The 27,617-nt window shown below is 36.7% G+C and overlaps 1 protein-coding gene across 1 annotated transcript in view; it reads right to left on the bottom strand.

Moving 5' to 3' along the window:
* Positions 1-931: 931 nt before the first annotated feature.
* LOC128205710 (uncharacterized) overlaps positions 932-27,617 on the bottom strand; it is a 44,353-nt gene continuing 17,667 nt past the window's right edge. The window contains exons 5-9 of the mRNA XM_052907613.1: positions 18,154-18,286; positions 15,477-17,133; positions 14,982-15,103; positions 13,381-13,474; positions 932-9,470 (exon numbers count right to left, since the gene is read on the bottom strand). Coding sequence (XP_052763573.1) covers positions 8,653-9,470; positions 13,381-13,474; positions 14,982-15,103; positions 15,477-17,133; positions 18,154-18,286 — 2,824 coding nt within the window. The 3' untranslated portion in view covers positions 932-8,652. The remainder of the gene's footprint in view (positions 9,471-13,380; positions 13,475-14,981; positions 15,104-15,476; positions 17,134-18,153; positions 18,287-27,617) is intronic.

Genomic DNA, 27,617 nt, shown 5'->3' with positions numbered 1-27,617 from the left:
TGGTTGAATAACAGCACGCCATTTCAAATTTGGTGTCAAAGATATGCATACCAATAAAGTGGTTGTGGAACCAATATTTATATGAAAAACTACAGAAACAAGCACAGTAGCACATGAGTCGCAAAAACAAACAAACTGTCAAACCATTCACACGCCTTTATACAAACACCACAAGGAAATGTGCTTCTACTTGGGATAAACTCAGCTGCATACGACCATGTGACTTTATTAGTGGTTTATTTTTGGCCAGTAGATCTGCCTATTGTAATTGGTCAATGGTCAGTACAGTCTAGGTCAGTACAAACAGTATTTAGGTATATTGCAACCACACAGGGTTCATCTGGAACGATTTGACCTAAGACGATGAATCTTCAGTTGTAGGTTGTACCTGACCCATTTTATTGTGGGTCAGAAGATCTAAGGTCACAGGCAAGTGTTTAGGAAACTTGGTACACACAATAACACAATACCTATTTGACCTTCCACAATGCATGCAATTCAGTGATTTGGGAAGTTCACAGTCCTTTACCTTCAGACGACCTCAATTGTTTTAGGTGGTTGAGGTCAAGGTAATAGTTTATGTTGTTCACAAAACTTTGTCAGTAGAAAACAGTAGAAGAACAGCTTTGACTTCTAGGGATCATAAAAATTAATTTGTAGGTTATATTTGACAAGTAGATTAGTAGGTCTAATGTCATGAATGCATTTCTTCTTGTTGACATTATTTATTTTATATCAAATATTTTTAAGATTTGATCGAAAGCTTAACAATCTAAAGATAATTTCTTCTTAAAACTCCTGAGTGGAATTACAAATGTACATATGTGTAAGCTTATATAATTTCATTCAAAGTACTCTCCAGGGGCACAATAGTTTGCTTTATGATATTATGAATTAACATGGACAAGAAGCAATACAAGATAGTTTTTTTTTATTTTAATTGTATTTTAGTTTTGTATACATAAACAAGCAATGCAGACTTTAACAAACATGGTTAAAATTATTAAACAGTGAACATAATAATTCATATTAATTTTATACAGCATTACAATTCACAGTAAGGTCTGTAAAATATATTCAAAGCCAATAGATCAAATGAAAGTTTGTAGAAAACTGAAAAGGTGGTTGAAAGAGGTTTTGTGGAAGTAAAGACATGCATGAGCTTTTTGAGTAATGTAACAAGTAAAAATAAAACAAGAAGTTGTTTGAAAGAAACAATCTTGTGATTCTAATGAAAACCTAGGATTTTATACTAAAGAAATCCATGCACTGGGTAACAAATGTAGAAAAATCAGCTCTCTATACGTTTATCAAATATTGCTCTCCCTGAGCCAATTTCTGACCACTGTGCACAAGAGTGAAAGTAGTGTTTTGAATCAAATATTTCTGTAGATCTGCGAATTTGACATAATATGTAGTGTTACAAATAATTCTTGACATGAAACAAGTTATTTTATGCAAATAGGTTAAGATTTAAAAGAAGTGCTATGAATATAATTATAATTATAGTGTTCAGAAAGCAGTGTTTGAAAAACATAAATATAAAACACACCTTAAAATAAGTATGAGTAGTTCTAACAAATGAAGCAGTGTTTAAAAGGCCTCTTGGTGACTATCATTTTTAATCTTTGGGTAAATTAGGTTATTTCATATGAGCATCCAGCAGTTAGTGACCAAATTAATAAAATAATCATAAATTCATTGTCAACAGCGTTACAAACATTTTTCCCCCAAAAAATAAAAATAAAACTTTCATATAAAGTATAAACAAAAGATATGTTGTTTGGACATGTTTTAGCATTACACCATTGTTAAAACTACTTGTTTACATAAAATGTTCTGTTTTCGTTTTGTTTTTTTAATATCTGACCCTAAGAGTGTTGGTGAGTTCCTTTAAAATATGTATGATAAGACTTAAAACAAAAGTAGTGTTGTAAAAGGTAGTCTTATAAAAGAAATGATCTGACAGTCCCATAAAAAACATTCAAAACTGCTTCAATAAAATTTGGTTAGACTTGAAGACCGTTTTCTAGGGCGCATAAGTTATGTCTATCGATATTATCCAAGCAAAGTGCTGTTAGTCATGCACAACTAGGCTTGGTACTTATTATTGCTAGAAAGTTCAATAAAATCCCTCCAACAGTTTTGGAGATTTCTCAGAGGCAAACTTTGTGACAGACAGGCACAACTTTAACATGTCTCCTACTCCAAAATGGGGCGACACAATTATTTTAGACTACAGGGGCGTTTTTTTAACATATATTTTTATTTCTTTATGTTAAAATGTCAAAATCAATTTCAATTACTTTATATACAGGGCTTGACGCTTATTTTTATACTTGGTTGCCCGAAGGCAACCACCAAGCCATTTTCACTTGCCCGAATAAAATAATTACTTGCCCGATTTCTTAAGACATATTTTTTTCTACAATATTTTCACATTTAACCAGCGGTTGTTTGTGAGTCAACTCATACAGGGGTCAAGCATAAAAAATTCAGGCATTGTAAACACAAAATTCTAGTCTACTGGTGACCACTTTGAACATCTACTGTCTTATAAAAATAAAGAAAACAATCAGCCCCAACTTTCAGCATCATATTTATACAGTAGTTTTAGTTTCCAAGTTCTCAATAATATACCCGGTATGTACAGAATCAATACTCGTCCTTTAACATATTAAATTGATTTTCAATACTTTTTTGTGATAATTATTGCAAGAAAAAAGTACTTGCACTGCATTTAATTTTCGTCTGGGAGTAAGATATTCGTCCCAGTTTTTGAGAATAAAATGTTTCTACTTTCACTTGTGTTTTAATATCTATAAATAAATTTTAAGTGTAAAGTTGAAAAAAATAGATTTCAATTGTTTATCTGGACTAAACTTTTTTAAATTGAACTGACAATTGGCAAAAGAAGAGTGTTTCATCTTTTTTAAATCCTGTTCATCTTCTACCCATTAATATATTTGCCTCGTATTTGGGCAATATCGCCCCAGAGGGGGATGAAGCTAATGACATCACTTTTCCCGCCAATACGCAAAATCATGGGAAATTCCGACAATCAATTCATTTCTCTCCAGAGGGGGATAAGACTAATGATGTCATAAAGCGAGGTAATGCTGTTTTGTTATACAGATTGCTGGGAAACCAACTTTTAACGAACGTAAACAAACAAACTTACACTCAATTGATAATGCAATCGACTTGTTTACAGAAAAATACTTTAACCATTAAAAGTTATTACTGCCCGATCGGGCAGGTTGATAGCAAAAGTTACTGACCGACTGCAAAAATTACTTGCCCCGGGCAATCGGGCAGTGGTTAATGTCGAGCCCTGATATATATATATATAGGTCTTTCATCTGCATATCTAATGGTTGTCAAATACTATTCTTTATTTTATGTCAAAATGTCAAAAAGACCAAAACACAGAGGATGTAGCTGAAACAGTTTGGTAAAGGTGGAGGTGTCATGATTAAGTTTGTTAGTAATAATTTAAGGTCAAGAAGATAAGAAATACAGGACAATATTGGCAATAATGCAAGTTCTTTCATGTAAAATAATAGATCAAATTCACATACAGTCTAGACACATTGGCTCGATATCACTTGGCTCGATTTCTTTGTTGGCTTAAAATGGATGTAAAGACGATTTTGTTTTCCCCTTTGTCAGAGTCGAAATTCAAAGTATTTTGAGCCGGTCTCTGGGATATTGTGCCAAGGAGTTTTGACTGTATAAAAACAATTGGTTTTAGCTGCATCTAAAACATCTTGTAAAAATAATTAAAAAAGAACACTGTTTTGACAGTTTGATCAAACATTTGATCAAACAAGTGCAAACATTGCAGTCACTGTACAAAATGCAAACATGCAATATGACATTCAAAGATCTGGATAAATAAATATGCTGGACAACAAAAAATACAGCTATTGATAATACATTTGTAAGCTAAGGTACATAATTCACTGCATAATGAAGGTAACAGTGCTGATTGTGGAATGTTTATGGATGCTGAATACTGAATACAGATGTGGGGTTAAAATGCCTGATGGTTCCATGACATAAAAATACAGAAGGTGATGGTAATGTCTGGCTTCATAAATGCACTACTTTTGCACAATAATATTTGAAGACCTTCTCTAAAATGTATAGCTAGTAATATGTACACATTCACTTGGGTAATATCAGCCACTAAGGTAAAAGGTTTTTTCACATAAACTAGCGAAATAATTTAGTGCATTAAGGGGGATAAGAGCTCTGGGCTATGTAGATTGTGGTCGGCCAAGCTATGACCCATATATAGATATATCATCACCAATCTTAGGCTGAATTTTGGCCCCATACCTTGTGCTAAAACATTCTTTTTCCCCCAAATATATTAATATTTTTTTTCTTGATTTTTTTATAAAACAATCAGACCTCAAATCATTTGTGTATGGAAGAGTTTTTGTATTCTTATAGAAACAACTTCATGACATTTATTTCTAAGCAAACATTCTTGAGTTTGCAATTTTGGTCAAAAGACGATTTTTTTTTTCAAGTAAAAAGGCCCGAACACCACCATTCCAAATATGGTTGGAAAAAAACACACTCACATATCTGATTGTTTGATGCTTCAAGTCTCTTCGTGCTTCAACTTCTAAATCCTACCTTATACTGTACTTCTAATCAATCAGCAGCAGTTGTACACTAGTAAATATTTAACTAACTTTTTTGCAAAATGAATGGTTGAAGTTAACCTTCAAATGACACACTAAATGACTTAACTATCAATGGGGAAATTATAGTCATAAGCAAGCTTTGCAAAGCACCTGGATAACAACATATATTTATAAACACCTGCAATAAACTTCATTGGCAATGCCACCATTCTAAAGTCAAATATAATATTATACTTCATACAATTAGCATGGCAACTTATTTTTTCTGCATTGTAGTAAGATTATCCGAAAGAAACTTGCAAATAATGAGTGTGAATATAAATAAATTTTGAATATTTTAGAATATTTCTTTTCATTCAAAGAATGAACTTTTTGGTTCAGTTGTGTAGAAAAACATATGGTCAGTATGCGGATAATAGTAAAGTCTGAATCATATTTTTTTCATACACAGATAAACTAAAACATTCAATCTCTAATCAAATATCCTTAACAAAAACTAAATAATGTACATGTATGTAACCCTTTAAAGCTGCACTCTCACAGATTGAACGTTGTAAAATGAGCCAATTTTTGCATAAATATCTGCAAACCATTGATACATAAGATTGCTCACAAAAAATATTTCAGCTTTTTTCTTAAACCATTCGTAATATTTTAAGCCATAAAACATTAATTTTTGAATGGATGTTAAATGAAAATCTGCGATCTGATCTTTTGTCAGCAGTCTTTTATCACTGGTTAGCAGATATTTCAGATATTTACATACAAATTTGCTCATTCCTAGACAAAAAATAAAAAAGTTGTAAAAACAGTAAATCTGTGAGAGTGCAGCTTTAAATGAAGAAAATAATCATACAGAATATAAACTAAAAATAATTATATCAGTTCAAAGCTGAAAATAACAGCAAAATTATTATCAAACGAACATAATGACATACATTCAAAGGTACATTCAATAATATGGCTTACAAAATATTGGTACGAATAATGTACGGTACATATAGATAAATGTTACGTAGAAGGCATAAATACGACTCACATGATATAAGTACAGCTGTTTTTAAATAAGATCAGATCCACATTGCACAACACTTTAAAGACAATAATAAATAAAAACAAAAACACTACGATATCATTGTATATCACACCACCAACCTGAATGACGCAATGCCATCGGTCAAGGACTGGTTACACCTGACTGTGACCCCATATTTTTTACATTTTGGGTTACTGATCTTGATATCGTACCAAAATGGTGTCTATCTTCCCGATGAAGAAACAAAACATTGCACATAAATTCATAAATGGAAACAGGTGGACATGATATATATATATATATATATATATACATTACAGGGTTAGTAGGTGAACCTATATATGGGATAAATGGGGCACAGGATACAATATTCCTATATATTCGATACCAAAACAATAAACAGGTAACACCAGGCATCCACCATTCACATATTTGTCTATTGGATATATCTTCAAATGTTACAAATTTATATATTGATTATTTTACAATACAACCTTTAAAATGTACTCTTGGTGTTTTGGAATGTAATCATACAAGATGTCTATTAAAAGACAACAAGGGCTATTTGAACATAGTAAAAAGACATTAACAATTTGAGTTGTCTTTCTTTCACTTACTACATATAGCAAACATGATAAAATGATTATTGGTTGTTTCGCTATGCTGCATTTTTCTTATGCACCAGTCAATTGTAACTACAGCCACCCCCAAATTGAGTTGTCTTTCTTTTACTTTCTACATATTATGGTAAACATGATTATTGGTCGTTTCGCTATGCTGCATTTTTTTTGCGCACCAGTCAATTGTAACTATGGCCATATGCTATGGGATTGGCTGGACCAATGGGGGCGGTGGCTACAACTGACTGGTGCATTATTTGATTATCAAATTATTATTTAATTTTGCACACAAATATTTAGTCCTTCTACAAAACAGCTTGAAATGGAACCAACTTTATCAACTTTATAAATTCATTATAATATTAGCAGAATGGATTTCCACTCGCATGATATTGACATTCTACTATGATATTAATGTAACCATTTATACTAGCAAATGTGAAAGAAGAAGGCTAAAAGTGTCCTAAATTAAAACTAACTGAGTTTAGAAAATGACATTGCATTTCAATTGTTTAAAACTAGTTAAATGTTTGGATTGGTCAAAGTTAGCTGAAATGTCAAGTAATTTGTCAATATTATATTTATCAAATAAGTTTTATTTACCCACAAAATAATTCAATGAAAAACAAGCCTAAAGATAGAATGTACAACTTATTAAAATTTTCTAACTCAAAAAGTGAATAGAAACTTTTATGGTTATTAAGTTGTGCTCATGAGTCATGTTCTAAGATTGGTCTGCCATTTTCAATTTCATGTATTTGATTGGTTAACGGCAACTTTTGGATAAATATTGACCAATCAAAAAACTTATATATACCAAACCAAAAGAATAACCATTTTATACAAATGGCTGCTGACTTTTATTGCACAGCATTGAAATCAATCCAAAACAGGGAAGCTAAAAATATCTTAAATGTACCCGTTCATGCTTTTTACCAACGCTTAGTTTTCCCGGTAATGCATCTGAAAACATTTATTTTATCTTTATATTACTCTATGATATCGAAATTGCAGAAAAAAATACAGATACGTATAAAAAAGAACTTTGGATTTAGTGGAGTGCAAACCCACAGGTAAAAACAAGAAATAATGAGAAAACCCATGCCTAAAACCACAACACCACCTGGACTTAAACAATTGCGATTGTGTTTTTACCTCTTAACAATATATTGATAACATCAAGTGATTATTAACGCTTATGAAATTTGTTCAAAGAAGATATTTGATCAAATATCAACATATGCTGAAGGGTTCCAGTTTTTTGTATCTTATTTTGAACACTCCGTATGATTTGCTACATTTTACAAAAATATGAGTGAGTATCTTTAATGAAATGTCCTTAAGACAATTATGTACAAGAAAATGTATTGAAGAATTGGTAACAGGAATTCAAGAATATAAATTAGTGAACCTTATTAAGCAGTTTAGGATTAAGACAGAATACATAGAATCAGTCTAAGATCTACAGCCAGGATTTGAAAAGGTTGGGTGCCAGGTGAGAAGGGGCAGTTTTCATGTGCGTATAATGAGCCTTAATGGGGCACTTGCAAGGGCCAATGTTCATTTTTCAATAATTATAGTTTATTATGAATACCTAAGCTGCTATCTTTACTTAAGTGTCAAAACTGTGTATATTTATAAATTTTATTTCTGAAAATTGACTCTGTGTACTTTTTTAAAAAGGCAGCAGGGTACTATTATAAGCTAGCTGGAGCAAACTATTACAAGAGCCAGGATGAGATTACCCACATCTCTTTTTAAACCCAGCAGTGCATTCTTGCTGTCAATGAATGACGTCAATGTCCGCCAGTATTAGTTGGAATTTGTACATTGAACCACAAAATATAAGGGTTATTAATTTTTTTTTTACACATATTCAAGGCCATTGTAAAACAAACTCTGTCAACTGGTAAATAACCATGTAAAAAAAATGCATTTTATTTGTCTTTAAACCAAGTGTTAAAATTTTATCTAGTGGTAAGGTTCGATATTAACATGATCAAACATATGTCAAATAAAATAAAATTTCTATATAACCTCACAACAAAATCATTTAATCCATCAAATTCGGCTTTGCTATTTTTATATGGCGAAAAAATAATTGTGACCTTAAACACGAAACTCCTACCCATATTAAATATGTTTTTGATCTTAAAATGATGAATTAAAAGTATTGTGTATACAAATTAGAGAAGGTCAGAGTTTACATATTCCCATTATTGCGCATGTTACTAATGAAATATGGATATTTAAATGCAATGTTGCAAGATTTTTTAGCCGAGGATATAAAAATACTTCCAATAAAATAATTTTTTCAACATTCCCTTCCATTAAACTACTTCTTATGGCCATCTTTCCCATCCAACTTTTTCTTACTCTCTTTGTCTTTCTGTTTATTATCGTTATCACCAGATTTTCGTTTTGCAAATGAAAACAAGTCTCCTGAACCACTCCGTTCATGACCTTTCTTTTTCTTTTGTCCTTCTACCAAACTTTGAACTTCAGCCCCTTTACCCGCCCTTTTCTTACCCGAATGACCTTGAGCTTTGACCTCTGGCACTTCCGGGACTTCCTCATAAGTGTGCTGACTCAGCACTTTGTGTTTAAGTCTTCCCGCTTCACTCGGTTCACGAACTTCTTCGTAAACATGAGCTCGAGTTTTACCATCTTTTGTTACCGTTTCTCTTTCATTAACTACTTCATACTTTCTTTTGTCATCTGGTACTTCATAAATGTGTGGTCTGCTAGGCTTCTTTGGCCTTGCGCCATTGATCTCTTCATACTTTACCCTTGATCTTGCCTCCTCGACTGTTTCATAATTTGGATCAAATTCCGAGGCCACATCTGATATCTTATCATCACTAACAGACTGGTAGTTCGGGTCAAAATCTAGGTCATCACTTTCTTGGGTTGCTATAGGAACCCGACCTTCAAATGAAGAGTTCATGGAATGACCTTCAAAACTAGAGCTCATGACCCTACTCTCCACTGAAGTAGTCATATCACTGGATGGAGTCCTTGTATGACCTTGACCAGGGGTAGGACCTTGACCTTTGTTTGGTGAGTTTTTGTCCAGGTTGTAGTAATCGGTTTTTCTGCGATGTTCATGTTTTGCCGTTTCGTGCAAGCTGTCAAGCGAAGGCGGAGCGGGGGCTGTAAGAGAAGAAAATTTAGGTCAAATCCAAGCAATTAAGGAATAGGTGTGGGATACAAAGATTAAAAGTGAATGTATATAATTAAAGCTGTTATACCACTCGCGTGGGTAAGACATATATGAAATATGGTATCATCTGTATGTAACAGCAGCTACTATCCTGGGGCCCATTTTAATAAAGGGTTTTACTGATAACTTCAAATTTCTTAAATCTGCAGCAAAATTATAGTTGGCAACATGTTAGCTGATATGGATATAATTATGTATATAACTGTTACATCACATTATCATTTAAATATATTCATATACAGATGTTATTATTCAAGTTATATAAGGATGAATCATAACGCCAACTGAATTAAAAAGTTATATCATTTTAGTTTTACATTTAGCTCGATTGTGTGTGATCAGAACTGATAGCTTATAGAATAATGCTTGAGCCCGTTTCATGGGTAAAAACCTGTACTGCAGTGGTCGAAATTAGCACAAGCCCGCAAGAATATGATTCCATGCAATAGTATAAGAATTCGGGCTTGTTCATCCAAAAGTCAAATTTTGATGACTGGTACTGGTGTCCATTTTGAGAGGCCATGAGAAATTATCTCTGGTGGGAGGTTGAACCCACAATCTCTTTGGTGAGAGACAGACACCTACACCACTAGAACATTCTCACCCTCATTGGAATCCAACCTACAACCTCTTGGGTGGAAGCAAACACCAATATCACTAGACCATTCTCACCCTGATGGGGATCAAGCCAACAACGCCTTGGGTAAGAGGTGGATACCGATACCACTAGAGCACTCTCACCCTGGTGGGGATCAAGCCAACAACACCTTGGGTAAGAGGTGGATACCGATACCACTAGAGCACTCTCACCCTGGTGGGGTTCAAGCCAACAACACCTTGGGTAAGAGGTGGATACCGATACCACTAGAGCACTCTCACCCTGGTGGGGATCAAGCCAACAACACCTTGGGTAAGAGGTGGATACCGATACCACTAGAGCACTCTCACCCTGGTGGGGATCAAGCCAACAACACCTTGGGTAAGAGGTGGATACCGATACCACTAGAGCACTCTCACCCTGGTGGGGATCAAGCCAACAACACCTTGGGTAAGAGGTGGATACCGATACCACTAGAGCACTCTCACCCTGGTGGGGATCAAGCCATCAACCTCTTGGGTAAGGGGCCAACACCTATACCACAAGACCACTCCCAACCAGGCTGGGATCAACCCACAACCTCTTCCATGAGCGGCAGACACCTAAAGCACTAGACCACTCTCACCCTGGTGGGGATCAAGCCATCAATCTCTTGAGTAAAAGGCCTACACCAATACCACTAGACCACTCTCACCTTGGTGGGGATCAAGCCATCAATCTCTTGAGTAAGAGGCCGACACCGATACCACTAGACCACTCTAACCCTGGTGGGGATTAAGCCATCAACCTCTTGGGTAAGAGGCCGACAACTTTACCACTAGAGCACTCTCTTCCTGGTTGGGATCAACCCACAACCTCTTGCGTGAGAGGCAGAACCTAAACCACTAGACCACTTTCACCCTGGTGGGGATCAAGCCATCAACCTTTGGGTAAGAGGCCTACACAGATACCATTAGAGCACTCTCACCCTGGTGCGGATCGAGCCATCAACCTCTTGGGTAAGGGGCCAACACCTTTACCACTAGAGCACTTTCAACCTGGCTGGGATCAACCCACAACCTCTTGCATGAGCAGCAGACACCTAAAGCACTAGACCACTTTCACCCTGGTGGGGATCAAGCCATCAACCTTTGGGTAAGAGGCCTACACAGATACCACTAGAGCACTCTCACCCTGTTGGGGATCAAGCCATCAACCTCTTGGGTCAGCGGCTGACACTGATACCACAAGACCACTCTCACCCTGGTGGTGATCAAGCCATCAACCTCTTGGGTCAGCGGCTGACACTGATACCACAAGACCACTCTCACCCTGTTGGTGATCAAGCCATCAACCTCTTGGGTAATCGGTTGACACTGATACCACAAGACCACTCGAAACCTAAAGGGGATCAAACCAAAACCACTTTGGTGAAAGGCCGACACTTATGCGCTAGACCACTCTAAATCACAACCTATTGGATAAGAGACTGAAACCTATACCACTAGACAACCCCCAACCTGTAGTGGGGATCAAACCCACAACCTCTTGGGTAAGAAAAGAACATCTATAAAATCACTAGTCTTAAACCACTCTCCTCTCGGTGGGGATCGAACTAACAACCTGATTGAAGAGAGAAGGACACCTAAACCACTAGACCACTCTCAACCTGGTCAGAACAAAACATACAACCCCTTGGAAAAGAGAATGACACCTATAAAATTACTAGTCTTAGATCATCCCAAATCATCTATTATTTCATTTTCAAGATACTAAAGAGAAATTACATAAATTGCATAATATAAAACATAAAGATCTACATAGCCATTAGGTGGGATGAAAATGCTTGCTTACCACGTGGTTCAAACATCTGTGACTGAATAAATCAGTGAGAAACTCATATCATTATACTCGAAAGATTAATAACATATCTATAATTAAAGAACCATTGGTAAATGAATAGGCCATTTTACAAGTGTACTTTAAAACAGCAATATTGATCAGATCAATAGAATAGATCCGTATGAAGTAATTAAAAAATAGATTGATATAAGAGGAATAATGTACAGAACTTAATCCCTTATAAAATTTCATGCTAAAACACTGAATCCAAGGTTTATAAATTGGCTTTCTTTTACTTTTGAAAATGAGAAATATCTTTCACCCCCCGCTCTCCCCAGATAAATCCAAATATTTACCCATGCTGGAAATCCTTATCTCGCCCATGGGCAAAGTACCTTTTACATTTTTACTTTTTTGTTTAACTAAAGTGGGGGAAAAAGCATCAAAGATGGCCGCTTGTGTAGGTGTTCTGTGGAAACTGGGTAAAGCTTGTTTACACAAAACACCCTATGCTTGGGTCAAGCCCAAGCTGCCATGGAAGATACTTATAGTCCTTAAATTTTGATCTGACCCTTCAGCTTAATGCCTGCATGTCCTAAAGTTGGCAGGGTTTTTACCCTTAATAACCTAGGGCTCTTTATCCGCATCTTCCCCTTAAAAATGCCTTTTAAAAAGCAGTTGAGTATGCTTGGTACTTCAAACAGATGCCAGGGTAAGCTTGTGGAAGACAACATGTCAGATCTGTCAGGGTGCACAGGTACGATTGTTTAAAACTTAGTTAATTTTAACAACCTTGTTAACATCATCGTGGTTAACTTTCAATTCTGTATTGCTCTGGAAGATGATGATGATTAATTTGTATAATGGATATATGTCACTTCGCTTAAGCCTATGTCACATCGCTTAAGCCTATGTCCCATTGCTTAAGCCTATGGCACTAAGCTTGAGCCTATGTCACATTGCTTGAGCCTATGTCACATTGCTTGAGCCTATGTCACATTGCTTGAGCCTATGTCACATTGCTTGAGCCTATGTCACATTGCTTAAGCCTATGTCCCATTGCTTAAGCCTATGTCACTAAGCTTGAGCCTATGTCACGAAGCTTGCGCCCATGTATCTGCCATGCTTAAAGTTTGTCACGAAGCTTGCGCCCATGTATCTGCCATGCTTAAAGTTTGTCACGAAGCTTGCGCCCATGTATCTGCCATGCTTAAAGTTTGTCACGAAGCTTGCACCCATGTATCTGCCATGCTTAAAGTTTGTCACGAAGCTTGCACCCATGTATCTGCCATGCTTAAAGTTTGTCACGAAGCTTGCACCCATGTATCTGCCATGCTTAAAGTTTGTCACGAAGCTTGCGCCCATGTATCTGCCATCCTTAAAGGGTGACATGAAAAAAAAGGTAAAAGCAGTAAACAAACCATCAATCTCAGAGTAATGTTCCCCTGTCTGAGGCCCCTGGCTACTGGTTCCTGGCTTGGGCTTCACAACCCCATCTCCTGAACTTCCATCAACCTGCAGGGAAACAGTTACAGGTAAAGTGAGGCACAAGTGGGACACAAAAACCTTTAATATTGGAGTAAGAAGGTGCAATCCTTCTATTGGTTAAACTGTTAATCTCTTACACGAAAGATTGTGCATTTGATCCCCACAACGGATAATGTTCCCTTGACCTCTCAAAAAGCACACCAGGGAACAACTTAGATACAACTTAAATTTAATTAAGAGTAGAATCTGAGTGTTATAATTAGGCTGTAAAATAACTGGCGAATAGACTGATAAAATAACTAGGGTTTTAGCCAGGGTCTAAAAATGACAGGGTGATGCAGAAAAGGGACAGGGTACAGAGGGATAAAAAGGTACATTGTATTGGCCAGTAAATGATTAAAGAATTATGAATTTCATAGCAAACGTTAGAAAATGTGCGCATTTGAAGTAAAATAATGTTTCAACTTAAATGTAAAGTTTGTTTGAATTCATAATTAAATTTCAAGTTTTAATCAAAACAAAATGAATATTCTATTGTCTTGAGCATTTAATTCTTTGAAGGCAGGAGAGTGCACATTTTGGTCTTCATGAGGGTAGAAGAGTGCTTCCAAAATGACAGGGTGCAGCACCCTTCTATAACGCTCTAGCTAAAACCCTAAATAACTGAGGCATATGTTAGTATAAGGATAAGAATTACATTGAAAACTGCCCCAGTTCTGGTTTTCAGCCAGGAAACAAGACTTGAGAATGAACCTTATCAGCTTGCAGTTGTCTTCTCAATCGCGATCAAATATATTTATGGTATAGTAAACTATAATGGAGTAGTTTCCCTTGATGTGCTTAAAGTGACACTCTTATTTAAAATCAAAACATACACATGTATAACAAACCTAAATTTTAAGTGATAAACCTTTAACTACTTACAAATTAATGTATGTATGAAAAATATTAATTTCTGATAACAAGATTGTAACTACCCTGTATGTATTTCATAGATGAAAACGCAAAATTATTAAATGATTGGTGAATGCTAAAAGATTTACAATGATTTACTTATGTCACATAGGGTAGAAATACTGTGTTTTCTGCACCTATCTTTCAAATTAAACTCGGTATCCTTCATAAGAACCATTGTTTTTGACATTAATTTTATCATTTTTGAAATATTTAAACAATTAAATTAATTGTGGTAAATCTGATTTGGGAGTAAGAGTGCATCTTTAACATTATTTCCATATATGAAGCCTGAGCATAACTAATTAATAGAATTAGTATGTTTTCAGTGGATACCAATACACATACATAGGTATACATCGAGGACATTGTACTTGTCCTAGTACATGTATATCAGATATTTCTAACCCTGATTTATAACTGTTATTTGAATTAACAATCCCAAGAAGTCATATTTCCTGGCTTATATAAGATTTTGGCATCTCTGTTTGTTTTTTTCAATCAGAAGGCAGAATATCTACCAGCCTGATTACGCTAATCATAATATTAGTTGGCACGGTCTAATTGATTAAAGACTTACAGTGGCATACAGGTTGTCAACCTCGGAGACATACTCGTACGTGTTCCTGGCAGCCCTCTCATTCATACTGGCCAGCGACTCGCGTACACTCAGCTTGTTGTATGGCGGCTCTTTCTTCTGACCTGGGAATGTCAAACAATATAAATCATTAGGTGGCCCACATGTTTTAGTCTGTTAGTTATTACAAGGGCAATCTATGTTTTCATGCACAAAATTTGGTAGATAATTTGATGATTTATAAGGCATAAAACAAATGAGTTTCTTTCTGGTTACAGCATGAAATGAACATACCTCGGTATTAAAGGACTTTACTCTTTTTCTCTCTTTTTTTGGTATTGGCCTTAGTATAAGTGTAAAATTAATGGGCATGTGACTTTGGACTTGATTTAACTTGAACACTCCAATTCAATCCCAATTTATCTACAAGTACGATAAACTGACATGTGTGTCTTGTGTTACTAATTTTACCAAAAGCAAATCAAAATTTGATCATACCAATCTGACTTCCACTGTCTGAAGTAGATCCCTGTCTAGTGAGAGCCAAGGTGTTGTAATGGTCACTTTCCAATGACCCATCTCCGTTCTCACTGTCATCATAGTCCCTTGGGGGCTCAGGAGGTACTGTAGGCTCATTATTTTGGTCCCTGGAGGTCTGGCCTTGACCTTCACTTGTTCTTGAACTTAGACCTTGGGCTGAACTTATAAGGCTAACAGGGTGTGATGTTTGATTTTGAATGCCAAAATCATGTTCACGCCCTCTAGAAACAGGATTTTGCCCAGAAGGTGAAGCCCCTTGAGTTGTAACTATGTGTCCTTGAACAACATTACCATGACCTTGACCTAAATTCGCATTCCTTGCACTATCAGTTCCAGAGGTTGCCGCACCAGAGTTTCTACCAGTATTTGAACTGCCAGCTCCTGAGCCTACCGATATGGTGCTAATATTTCTGACTTTCTTAACAGTAGAGTACTGATTACTCGGTAAATCTTCTCTAGCAGTAAAAGGAGGTAACTTTGGTGGTACAGGATTTGAAACTTGTGAGCTTGCAGTGGCACCAATGGGACCTGGTTTTGCAGGGTCTGTATTTCTTCCCTGCGCAGTTGGTTTGTTAACCTTTGCATATTCCACTTCTTCTAGTTTATTCACAGTTGCGTAGTCATCTTCACCATATTCAGGACAAACTTCACCCTCAGCAGCGCCTACGCCATCATCCAACACTTTGTTGTATGGATCGTCTATCTCAGTGTCCCCTACTCTTGCATATGGATCAGTCTGATTGGAAACATTTCTCTCTTCATCAATTGTAACAGTATTGTATGGATCAAAGACTGCTCCTTTAAAACTATTATTCTGAGATTTCTTCTGCCGTCCTGCTGACCTTGGGTTACCAGTTTCATCCAAGATATCATTGTATGGATCAAGATCATCTTCCTCTTTGACAGTATTGTACGGATCATCTCCTAGTGAGACTTTAATTTTATTGTAAGGATAATCTTTGATTTTGTTATATGGGGGATCATCCCCTTTTGCAGCTGAACCAGTGCCATTGTCTTTGATTTTGTTGTACGGTGGATCTGTTTCTTTGATTTTGTTATATGGATCATCGTAGCTATCTGTTTTCTGAGCGGGTGAATGGGATGATGAATTTGGTTGAGATTTTTTTGGACTTTTATCCTGTGAGGTAGAATGTATTGATATTGATATCACTGACACTTTGCTCGGCACTGTTTCATAGTCATCTGCTTTAACTTCAGCATAATCATTCTCATTAAATTTACCCTTTGCATGCTTGATATGTTCTTTGCCATTTTCTAGCACTACATGGTCATAATCTGACCTTGGTCGGACTTTTTTCTTCCCTGATTCCTCTAAATGATCATAGTCATCATTACCCCCAGACTTCTCATTTTCTTTCAATTGTTTCTGCCTTATGGGAACAACACTGTCAACAGAAAGAATAGCTCTCGGGTTTCTAGGTGAAGTCCTTAAACTAGACATGTCAGGAGACTTGTTTGATGAACCATTTGCAGGAATTTCTGGTAATTGGGTATGGGAGTGAGTTCCAGGCCTTGGAAAGCTCTCCAGTGTGGATGTAGAAGATTTCCCTGAAGGAGGTACCTCTGGTAGGTATGAGTGATGTCCCCTGTCAGCCTATAAAAATAAATGGGTAACTGGGTATGAGAGTGAGTTCAAGGCCTTGGAAAGCTCTTCAGTGTGGAGATGGAAAATCAACCTGGAGGAGGTATGTATGATAGGTATGAGTGATGTCCCCTGTCACCCTATACATATAACTAGGTAACTGAGTATGAGAGTGAGTTCAAGGCCTTGGAAAGCTCTTCAGTGTGGAGATGGAAAATCAACCTGGAGGAGGTATGTATGGTAGGTGGGAGTGATGTCCCCTGTCACCATATACATATAACTAGGTAATTGAGTATGAGAGTGAGTTTCAGGCCTTGAAAAGTTCTTCAGTGTGGAGATGGAAAATCAACCTGGAGGAGGTATGTATGGTAGGTGGGAGTGATGTCCCCTGTCACCCCATAAATAAAACCAGGTAATTGCGTATGAGGGTGAGTTTCAGGCCTTGGAAAGCTCTTCAATGTGGGGGTGGAAGATCTAGCTAACTGGTAGATGAGAGTGATGACCCCTGTCACCCTATAATGCACAGTGCAGTATTGAATACATTAGAATTCTGAAAAAGGTACAGTATATTATGTCATATATTTGACTAGATTAAAACATTCTAGATTCTTGTCATTTGAGTTTAACAGGTTAATATGTTTCATATTCTTATACTTGGGAGTTACTTTTAATCAAGGGATATAACTTGATGATTATGAAATCAATAGTTGAACGGTGGATCTGTTTCTTTGAAATTGGTGTTTCTATACATGTGCATATTGTCATTGGTAACACATGAATCTTTTTTTCATGTCAATATTTTTAACAGTAATTGAGTTATGAAAAAAGTTAAAGCTACTTCAAGTTGAAACATACGTTAATGCAGGATCCAACCAATGTCATCAAGGCTATGACATAGCTGAAAACCAGATGAGCTTAAAATGAGGGCAAATCTAACCATAAAGAACCTATATGTTACCAAATTTAACATAAATTTCAAACAATGCAGTCACTGTGACCATCAAAACAAACGTCCTAATAATTTTAACCCACCTGTTGTATGTGCCTCTCAGCAGGCTGGGTTAGGGACTTGTGACCGTTGGACATGGGAATATCCGGGAGTTCTCTACTTGTGGCTGGTCTAGGAGAGGACCCGGTACTGGCCCCACTACGTCTGTCTACCTTCCTGGAATAGAAACATAGGTTACAATCAGCGAATGGGTGAAATCATTCACAACCAGGGGATACAAATATGTGTTATCTGTTACAGCAAGGGTCAGATATCTGTTAAAGGAGGAGAATATAGCTGTAACAGCTATTCCACACCTTGGGGGAATATCTGATACAGCAAGGGGGATAATCTGTTGGCCTTTCTATTAAAGGGGGAAATAGTTGTCAGGAAGGAACATCTGTTCATTCCAGGCGGGAATCTGTTACAGCAAGGGGGAAAAGCTTTTACAGCAAGGGCGAATAGCTTTTACAGTAAGGGGGATATCTGATATAGCAAGGGGAAATAGCTGTTACAGCAAGGAGAATAGCTTTTACAGTAAGGGGGGATATCTGATATAGCAAGGGGGAATAGCTGTTACAGCGATGGGGAATAGCTTTTACAGTAAGGGGATATCTGATATAGCAAGGGGAAATAGCTGTTACAGCAAGGAGAATAGCTTTTACAGTAAGGGGGGATATCTGATATAGCAAGGGGGAATAGCTGTTACAGCAATGGGGAATAGCTTTTACAGTATGGGGGAATATCTGATACAGCAAGGGGCAATAGCTGTTACAGCAAGGGAAATAGCTTTTACAGCAAAGGGGAATATCTTATATAGCGAGGGGGAATAGTTGTTTCAGCAAGGGGGAATAGCTGTTACAGCAAAGGGAATAGCTAATTGTAAAAAAAAAACAAAAACAAGAGGGCCAAATGGCCCTGAATCGCTCACCTGTCATATATTGCACATTGGTTTGATAAGAAATCTGGATGGTTCAAAGTAGTTAAGGTTTTTTAGGAGTCTGGGTCATTTTTTACCCCAATGGCAAAGTTTGGGCAATAAAGGTAGAGGTCCACTTAATGATGTATTATGCCAAATAGCTCTAGTCCTTGTGAATACGGAGAGAATTATTTTTAATGCTTCTATTATATACAAATATTGAAAACCTAAGCCTATGAACACGGGGCGTGGCCAATTTTGACCCCAGGGCTAAAGTTTGAACAATCTTAATAGTGGTCCAATAAACGATGCTTCATACCAAATATCTAAGGCCTTCGCCTTTTGGTTTCGGAGAAGAAGATTTTTTAAGTTTTCATCATATACATATATAAGGAAACCCATGACCGCCCGGATGGGGCAATTTTTTGACCCCAGGGCCAAAGATTGAACAATATTGGTACAAGTCAACTATATGATATATCATGCCAAATATCTAAGCTCTTGTCACTACTTGATTTTACGTGTGTATCTATATATGTATATTTGTTATTAATTGTTGTATGTGGCCCATATTGAAAATTGGTATGTGTACTAAATATGTTATCCAGGTTAAATTAAGACGTTACTTGTCTTTGTGAGTTCGGAGAAGATTTTTTAAGTTTTCACTATAACACATATAGAGAAAACCCATCAGCCCCGGGGTGTGGCCAATTTTGACCCTAGGGCCATAATTTGAACAAATTTTGTAGAGGTCCATTAGACGATGAATCATGCCAAATATCTAAGCTCTAAGCCACGTAAGTTCAGAGGAGATGATTTTTGAAGTTTTCACTATAAACATATAGAGAAAACCCATGACCCCCCAAGGGAGCGGGGCCAATTTTGACCCCAAGGCCATAATTTGAACAATCTTTGTAGAGGTCCACTAGACGATGAATCATGCCAAATATCTAAGCTCTAGTCCAAGTAAGTTCAAAGGAGAAGATTTTTGAAGTTTTAACTATAAACATATAGAGAATACCCTAACCCTCCGGGGCGGGGCCAATTTTGACCCCAAGGCCATAATTTGAACAATCTTTGTAGAGGTCCACTAGACGATGAATCATGCCAAATATCTAAGCTCTAAGCAACGTAAGTTCAGAGGTGATTTTTGATTTATTTCACTATAAACATATAGAGAAAACCCATGACCCCCCGGGGGCGGGGCCAATTTTGACCCCAGGGCCATAATTTGAACAATCTTGGTAGAGGTCCACTAGACGATGAATCATGCCAAATATCTAAGCTCTAGTCCAAGTAAGTTAAGAGGAGAAGATTTTTGAAGTATTAACTATAAACATATCAAGTATACCCATGACCGCCCAAGGGTGCGGGGCCAATTTTGACCCCAAGGCCATAATTTGAACAATCTCTGTAGAGGTCCACTAGACGATGAATCATGCCAAATATCTAAGCTCTAGTCCAAGTAAGTTCAAAGGAGAAGATTTTTGAAGTTTTCACTATAAACATATAGAGAAAACCCATGACACCCCGGGGCGGGCCAATTTTGACCCCAAGGCCATAATTTGAACAATCTTTGTAAAGGTCCACTAGACGATAAATCATGCCAAATATCTAAGCTCTAGTCCAAGTAAGTTCAGAGGAGAAGATTTTTGAAGTTTTAACTTTATAAACATATAGGGAATACCCATGACTCCCCGGGGCAGGGCCAATTTTGACCCCAGGGCCATAATTTGAACAATCTTTGTAGAGGTCCACTAGACGATGAATCATGCCAAATATCTGAGCTCTAGGCCAAGTAAGTTCAGAGGAGAAGATTAATTGAAATTTTCACTATTAACATATAGAGAAAACCCATGACCCCCCGGGGCGGGCCCAATTTTGACCCCAAGGCCATAATTTGAACAATCTTTGTAAAGGTCCACTAGACGATGAATCATGCCAAATATCTAAGCTCTAGTCCAAGTAAGTTCAGAGGAGAAGATTTTTGAAGTTTTCACTATAAACATATAGAGAAAACCCATGACCCCCCGGGGCGGGGCCAATTTTGACCCAAGGGCCATAATTTGAACAATCTTGGTAGAGGACCATTTGGTGATCCTACCAACCATATATCAACGGCCTAAGCCTTGTGGTTTGGGAGAAGAAGATTTTTAAAGTTTTTCCTTTTGGTTGCCATGGCAACCAGAGTTCTGCATGGAATTGAATTCTTTGAACAACTTTGATAGAAGACCACCCAAGGAACATCCCTATGAAGTTTTATTAATATTGGCCCAGCGGTTAAGGAGGAGATGTCTTTTAAGTAAATTGTTGACGGACGACGCACGACGCACTACGCACGACGGACGCCGGACAAAAGGCGATCACAAAAGCGCACCTTGTCACAAAGTGACAGGTGAGCTAAAAATAAAGATCATTAATTTGCCAAATCTGATCGTCCAGCTTATTCACTAAAATGCATTTTACATGAAACAAAAGATACAATATTACAATATGTCTTCTAATCGCCAATGTATCAGAAACATGTGGATGATTGAATAAAGGTTGTTAAGAGAAAAAGCAGTGATTATAAATGGCTGTACAAAGTTTCTATGAAAGTGAAGACAGACATTTCAAACTCTGAAGTGCGGTCAAAATTTTGATGAGACTGTTGAATGTGACATTAACCTTTGACCAACTGATATCAAACAAAAGGGGTAATCTAATGGTCAAGAGCAGTCTATGCCTGAAGTTTAACCTTCTGCTTTTTTCTATACAAAGGGCAAAACGATCACACCCTTCGTAAAAGCGATTAACTTGCTGTATACAAAAACAGTCAAAGTCTTATTGTTATTAACAACAAATCATTTACAATGGCGGATAATTCTCACTGTTTTCAATTGTTTAACCTGTTTAATAATTAAAATTTATCTGACTGACAAAGTGGGTCATTAGTTATGGTTCATATCGCTGTTTTCCTACAGGTTATGATGACAGTGACATACATAAGCACCCAGTTATTTCCATGAAAGCAGATTGCCGAATTGAGCGTTACAATGAAAATGTACTACATCATCACCTTTTTTTTTTCAGGTACCAGCGATTAACTGACCTAGCAGCTAAAGGACTGAAACCATTTCGGCGATCAATTTTATTTTTTTTTTTTTTTTGGGGGGGGGGGGGGGGGGCTCATAGCCCTTTGAAGGGTTCAACGGGGGTGATTCTATATTATTATTTTTTGGTCACTGGAGAAGGAAGGTAATGAAGCAGCCATTTATGCAAGCTGACAGCCACTTCTGGTGACCATTAGGGCAGGTTCATCTGTACTAGTTTCATATCTATATGTATCCATTGTTGTCATGAAATCCTGACATTTACTTCTATCATTGATGCATAAAATGGCTATTGAACCTTTTTCTTAAGAGGCATTGTAATGTAACCAGTACGTTTCATTAGAATTTTATCCTTTCTTTAGTTAAAAGCTAGCTGTCAACATGAAATATTTCTCTTAAGTAAATATGGTAGTATTTATTCTTCCTTATTCAGATACTCCAATCATATGAACATCTTACATAATCTTGTTGAATGTTTTCAATGGTAAAATGTTTTCAATTGTCAGTTAAGTTTTTTCATCTTGTAACACAGTAAATTGGCCATGACACTTCAAAACTAATTGCCCATAACTAGTCAACTGGTTACTCAAAAAAACTCAAGTATAATAATTGCATCTATTTAACATAACTTCCTTGTATGGTTAACAAAAATATCTACCCTTATTTCTTTGTGATAATGTAAATTTCAATGGGACATAAACTTCTTATTCAAAGGCAAGCATCTGGGCTACATAATGTTTAAATATACATATTAGATTATAAGCATCTTCCATGGCGAGTCGACTGTTAGATATGTTCATTCCATCCCGAACCTAGGATGTTTAACCTCATTTCGGCAGAATACCCTGTGCAAGATTTGGGATGGACCTATCTTACACCAGCAGCCATGGTAGATGCTTTTTCTCCCATCTCCGTTAAACAAAATAAAATTAAAACAAGAGCTGTCGTAAGACAGCGCGCTCGACTACCTCGCTTTGACTTAGAAGTTAATACAAATATGATGTAATATGTGCCTGTCAAAAGCAATAAAAAAAATCAAATTAAAGTAAACAAGTATCACAATGTGACAAAACCAGGTTTTTAATGATTGGCAGTAGAGATCCAATTTCAACTGCTTTTTTCTATTTTTTTGTAACAGTGAGCAAGATCCTAGGGGCCCCAAACACTATCCCATGGAAGTCCACCATAACATAAACTATTCTTACATATCAAGTTTGGTCACAGTATGTCAACCATAACTAAAGTTATTCTGTTCCAAACAGTAATCTATTTTCAATAACAGTGACCATGACCCTAGGAGGCAAACACAATGCAATGAAAGCTCTCCATAAACTTGTCATGTATACCAAGTTTGGTCACACTATATATATATAATGTTAACCTTTACTTGAGTTATTCAGTACTAACCATATATCTATTTTTAGTAACAGTGAACTTGACCTAGACCATAACTCTTAGGGCCCAAAACACAATCTCATGAAAGGTCTCTATAAACTCTTAAAAAAAAACATGTTTGGTCACAATATGTCGACCCTTGTTATTCAATTCCAACCATTTTTCTATTAAAAGTAACTTGACCTTGACCTTAATAGTAGTATAGCCCTCCTTATTCTTTAAATAGTCAAGCTAAACATGTATTCTTTCGCTGAAACTCTTTTAAGCGTAGTGAATATAATTCACGTATATTTCCAGCATGGCCACATATTAGGATCTACTGATCTGGAGCAGGAGAAATATCAATGCTACTTAGATGAGCAAAGTTTTATTCCTGATTTCAAGATATTTACTCAGTTCAAACAACCAATGTATATATATAATGACCTACAAGTGCTTATTATTTAAAAAAACACACACCCAGACAATAAATAGTATATCAACAAAGTAATATACAAACACAAATATCTGAGTCATTCATTACACATCACATTCACACACAAAAATAAACTGAAGGATTCTTTTTCAAGAAAATGAAATAGTTCAGTCCTCATGTATTGCAAATTTCCACACATATGAGTATACTACATTAAAATCACGTTCACAAATAGAAGGAATCTTTTCCAACAAAATGTAATGGTTAAGTCCTCATGTATTGCAAACAATGTAGCAAATAAGTAACAAATTCAGCATATAAATTCTGCCAAATGCATTCAATGTTTACAGTAAGTCCATGTTTACTTCATATTCCTCATCAGTCTCTTTAACAAAACCTTTCATGGTGAACTCAGTCTCCCCCACTAACAACTTCTCTACACTATGTACCACATCAGGCCATCCATGAGGGGGAGGCTGTATGGTGATCCTACCAACTCTCTCACACTCATCCTCCAGGCAGCAGTACCTGGGATTAGGCCTGGGAGACCACCACAATGATATAGGCCACACCAGCGGTTTTCTCTCTGGATTTTTGAAGGTGCTATAGGAAGGGTTAGAGAACTCTTGCTGGTGCTGCAGGAGCTGACCTCGCTCTATTAGCTTGTGAAACACACGTAAACACCAAGTCTCAACATCAAGAATGTACTTAAACACTTCTGGATGCTCTCCTTCTACAAACAGTTCAATACGACCAAGCCCATATGTGAATCTCGCCCTCCTCTGGATGATGTTTCTGGGCTTCAGTCCCATCATTACAGCCCCCTTCATCACTGCCAGTCTCCCATCTTCTACCATCACAGTGGTCAGTTGGGGAAATACTTGCTGTATCCTTTCTCTCACATAAGGTGACTCAGAGTAACCACCAACTAGCAGCAGACTGGTGATATTGTCATGAGGACAGCCACACAGAATCTCCTTCAGTCTTTCTATTATAACTAGGGATGCAAACGAATGGCAAAAGTGATATTCGAATTTTCGGTAATTCTTTCGATCGAATATTCGAATATTTGAACACCAAAATGAACCTTTAAGAATTGTAGTAAAATATTATTATTCACTAAAGTAATAGTGGGGGCCCTGTTACCCATTCCTGGTCGTATTCGGTACACGCGACGAACCCTTATTGTTCCACAAATTAGCCTCTGAATTTCCCATTTACAAAATATATCCCAAGAAAAAGCAATATATCTTTAACAAAAAAACAAACCTCTGCGTTCATTTTTGTAAAAAATGCAAAATAAGATCAGGGAATTGCGATTGTCCCGGTTAAATGACGATATGCGCCAACGTGGGACTTGCAGCCTCGTTCTGGGATTGATGTTTACGAAATATATTTATAGAAAACGACACCATGTCTAAACGTCGCTTTTGTCTTAGGTATTGTACAACAATACAGGACATATATCCTTAAACGTTAAACCATACACCTTCAGTTAATTTTTGTACGCAAGAGCGTTATATTGAAAACATGGAAACAGTAACTAGCACATGTCCTTCGTATCATCAAGGCGATTTGAGCAATATCGCCAAGCTTGATTAGCAGTGAAGACAAAACATTGGTATAAAGGCCGATCTCTTAAACCCTTAATTGGCATGGTCATTTAAATGTACCCAAAATAATTGGAATGTGTTTTATGTCACTTGTCTAACAGCCAGTAAATGCAAAATTACGGGGACTGTTTATAGTTCCCGGCGATATATCCGATATGACGCGTGTATAGTGTCATCAAGTTCACACCTATGGCATTAGGGGTCGTTGTAAAAACAAGACAGACGAAGATGACAGTTGTAGGCAAAAAGTGTATTAATTTATTATTTCAACAAAAACATCGAATATTCGAATACCTATTTTGACATTCGAATACCAAACGTTCGATCGAATATTCAAATATTCGAATATTCGTTTGCATCCCTAATTATAACGTCCACAGAACTATCGAAGAACTACTTCACAACAGAATGGTTCAGGGTAAGACGACGACCAGTAATCCTGTACTGCACACGGTCTTTATACATTGAATCTTTGATCATTTCTTGAATAGTTTCACCATTATCATTTTCCACCAAGGTAACAAAGTCATAATCCAGTGGTAATGTAATTCTATTTGAACTATTAGAAAATGTGCTCTTTTTGGCTTCAACTGACTTGATAAAATCCTGATATGAATGTGTAAATTTGGTTCTAAATTCATCAAGTGCTGGAGCCCCAAACAAGCTCACAAAGAACTGTTCAATTTCAAAGTTCACTTTTGAGCCCCCAGCATATTCCCCCGTTGCTCTGTTCACAGAGTCTTCTACCATCAAGGATTTCATGGACACAAATATCAATGGTTCCTCCCCCAAGGTCAGCTAAAATGTACTTGTGTCCAACTGGAAACTTCTCTGTTGACCAGTCCTCTCTCAACTTAAGTGGCTTATCAATGGCAAACAAAGCACCTGCCTCCGGTTCTAAAACCAGGCGGACGTTTTCCATCCCTCCATTTGTAGCCGCTTCTCGCATGAACTGCCTGGCAGAATCTGTCCAAATGGCCGGTATTGATAGCATCCATAGGATTAGCTTTGAAGGTTTGTTTTGAATGCCTTGATCACTTTTAACTTGGCCAACATGTTCCATAACTTTTGTGTGGAAATACTGTAGGACAACGATGTAAACATCCATCGCTTTCATTTCCTTACCAGTTTGATCAAGGAGAGTTGTTTCCCTTGAAAGTTTCTTTCCTTCGTACAATTTCATTTTAAAATGATGGAAGAAGTAGTGTGACTTATGTCCATCTGCTTCTAAATCTGCATAGTTTTCTAGAGCCTGTTTACCGAAGGCTTTGAAATTTCTACCTGGGTCAAGGAGCACACAGGTTGGTTCCCTCTCCTCTCCTATGGCTGTATAGAAGGAGGTCGGATCACTGGTGAACATGAAGGCATAGCCACTGTATGTGGTCCCAAAGTCTATTCCTACAATCACTGCAGCGCCCTGGTTGAGTTCTGATAGAGACATGCTGCCTAATCCCTTCGCTAATTTTTCTGCCATTTTAAGGTAGGCCACAGAAGTTACCAGTCTGAAGGCTCTACTTTATAGTTGAAGAAATGTATTTGTTAATGGCTATAGTTGAAGAAATGTATTTGTTAATGGCTATCAAATGTCTGGTAAGATGTATGCTAATTAAAGATCATAGATTTAGATTATAGTTCTTCCATTCTAACCTAACAAAGCCAATCATATTTACTATTGTTTAAATCTTACATGAAATGAATGTTAATCATTTACTTCCTGGATATTTTAATTTACTCAATATTTAAAGTTTATATTTAAGATAAGATATTTAAGACAAGTCAACTCATTAAAATGCTGACTCAATGAACTCCAGTTTAAATTGAAGTTATTTTGTAAGTGCATTGGTCTCTTTGTGAGTCTTTTGGTCAACTGTTTGGGCTGACTGTTAAACAGAAAAACAGATTAATATGCAAATCCTTGTCATTACTGAATAGCAACAACATTGTTACATCCAATATTATAATTCAAGTAAAAACACATGAACTCTAAATTTAAGAATTATCAAATGCAGGCAATTTTTTCCCATTCTTACAGAATTCGATACTTTCAAATTTTCATTATTTCTGATTTGGCTAT

The sequence above is a fragment of the Mya arenaria genome, chromosome 10 (assembly GCF_026914265.1).
Source record: "Mya arenaria isolate MELC-2E11 chromosome 10, ASM2691426v1".
Classification (NCBI taxonomy): domain Eukaryota; kingdom Metazoa; phylum Mollusca; class Bivalvia; order Myida; family Myidae; genus Mya; species Mya arenaria.
This window is presented reverse-complemented; position numbering and strand designations above follow the sequence as displayed.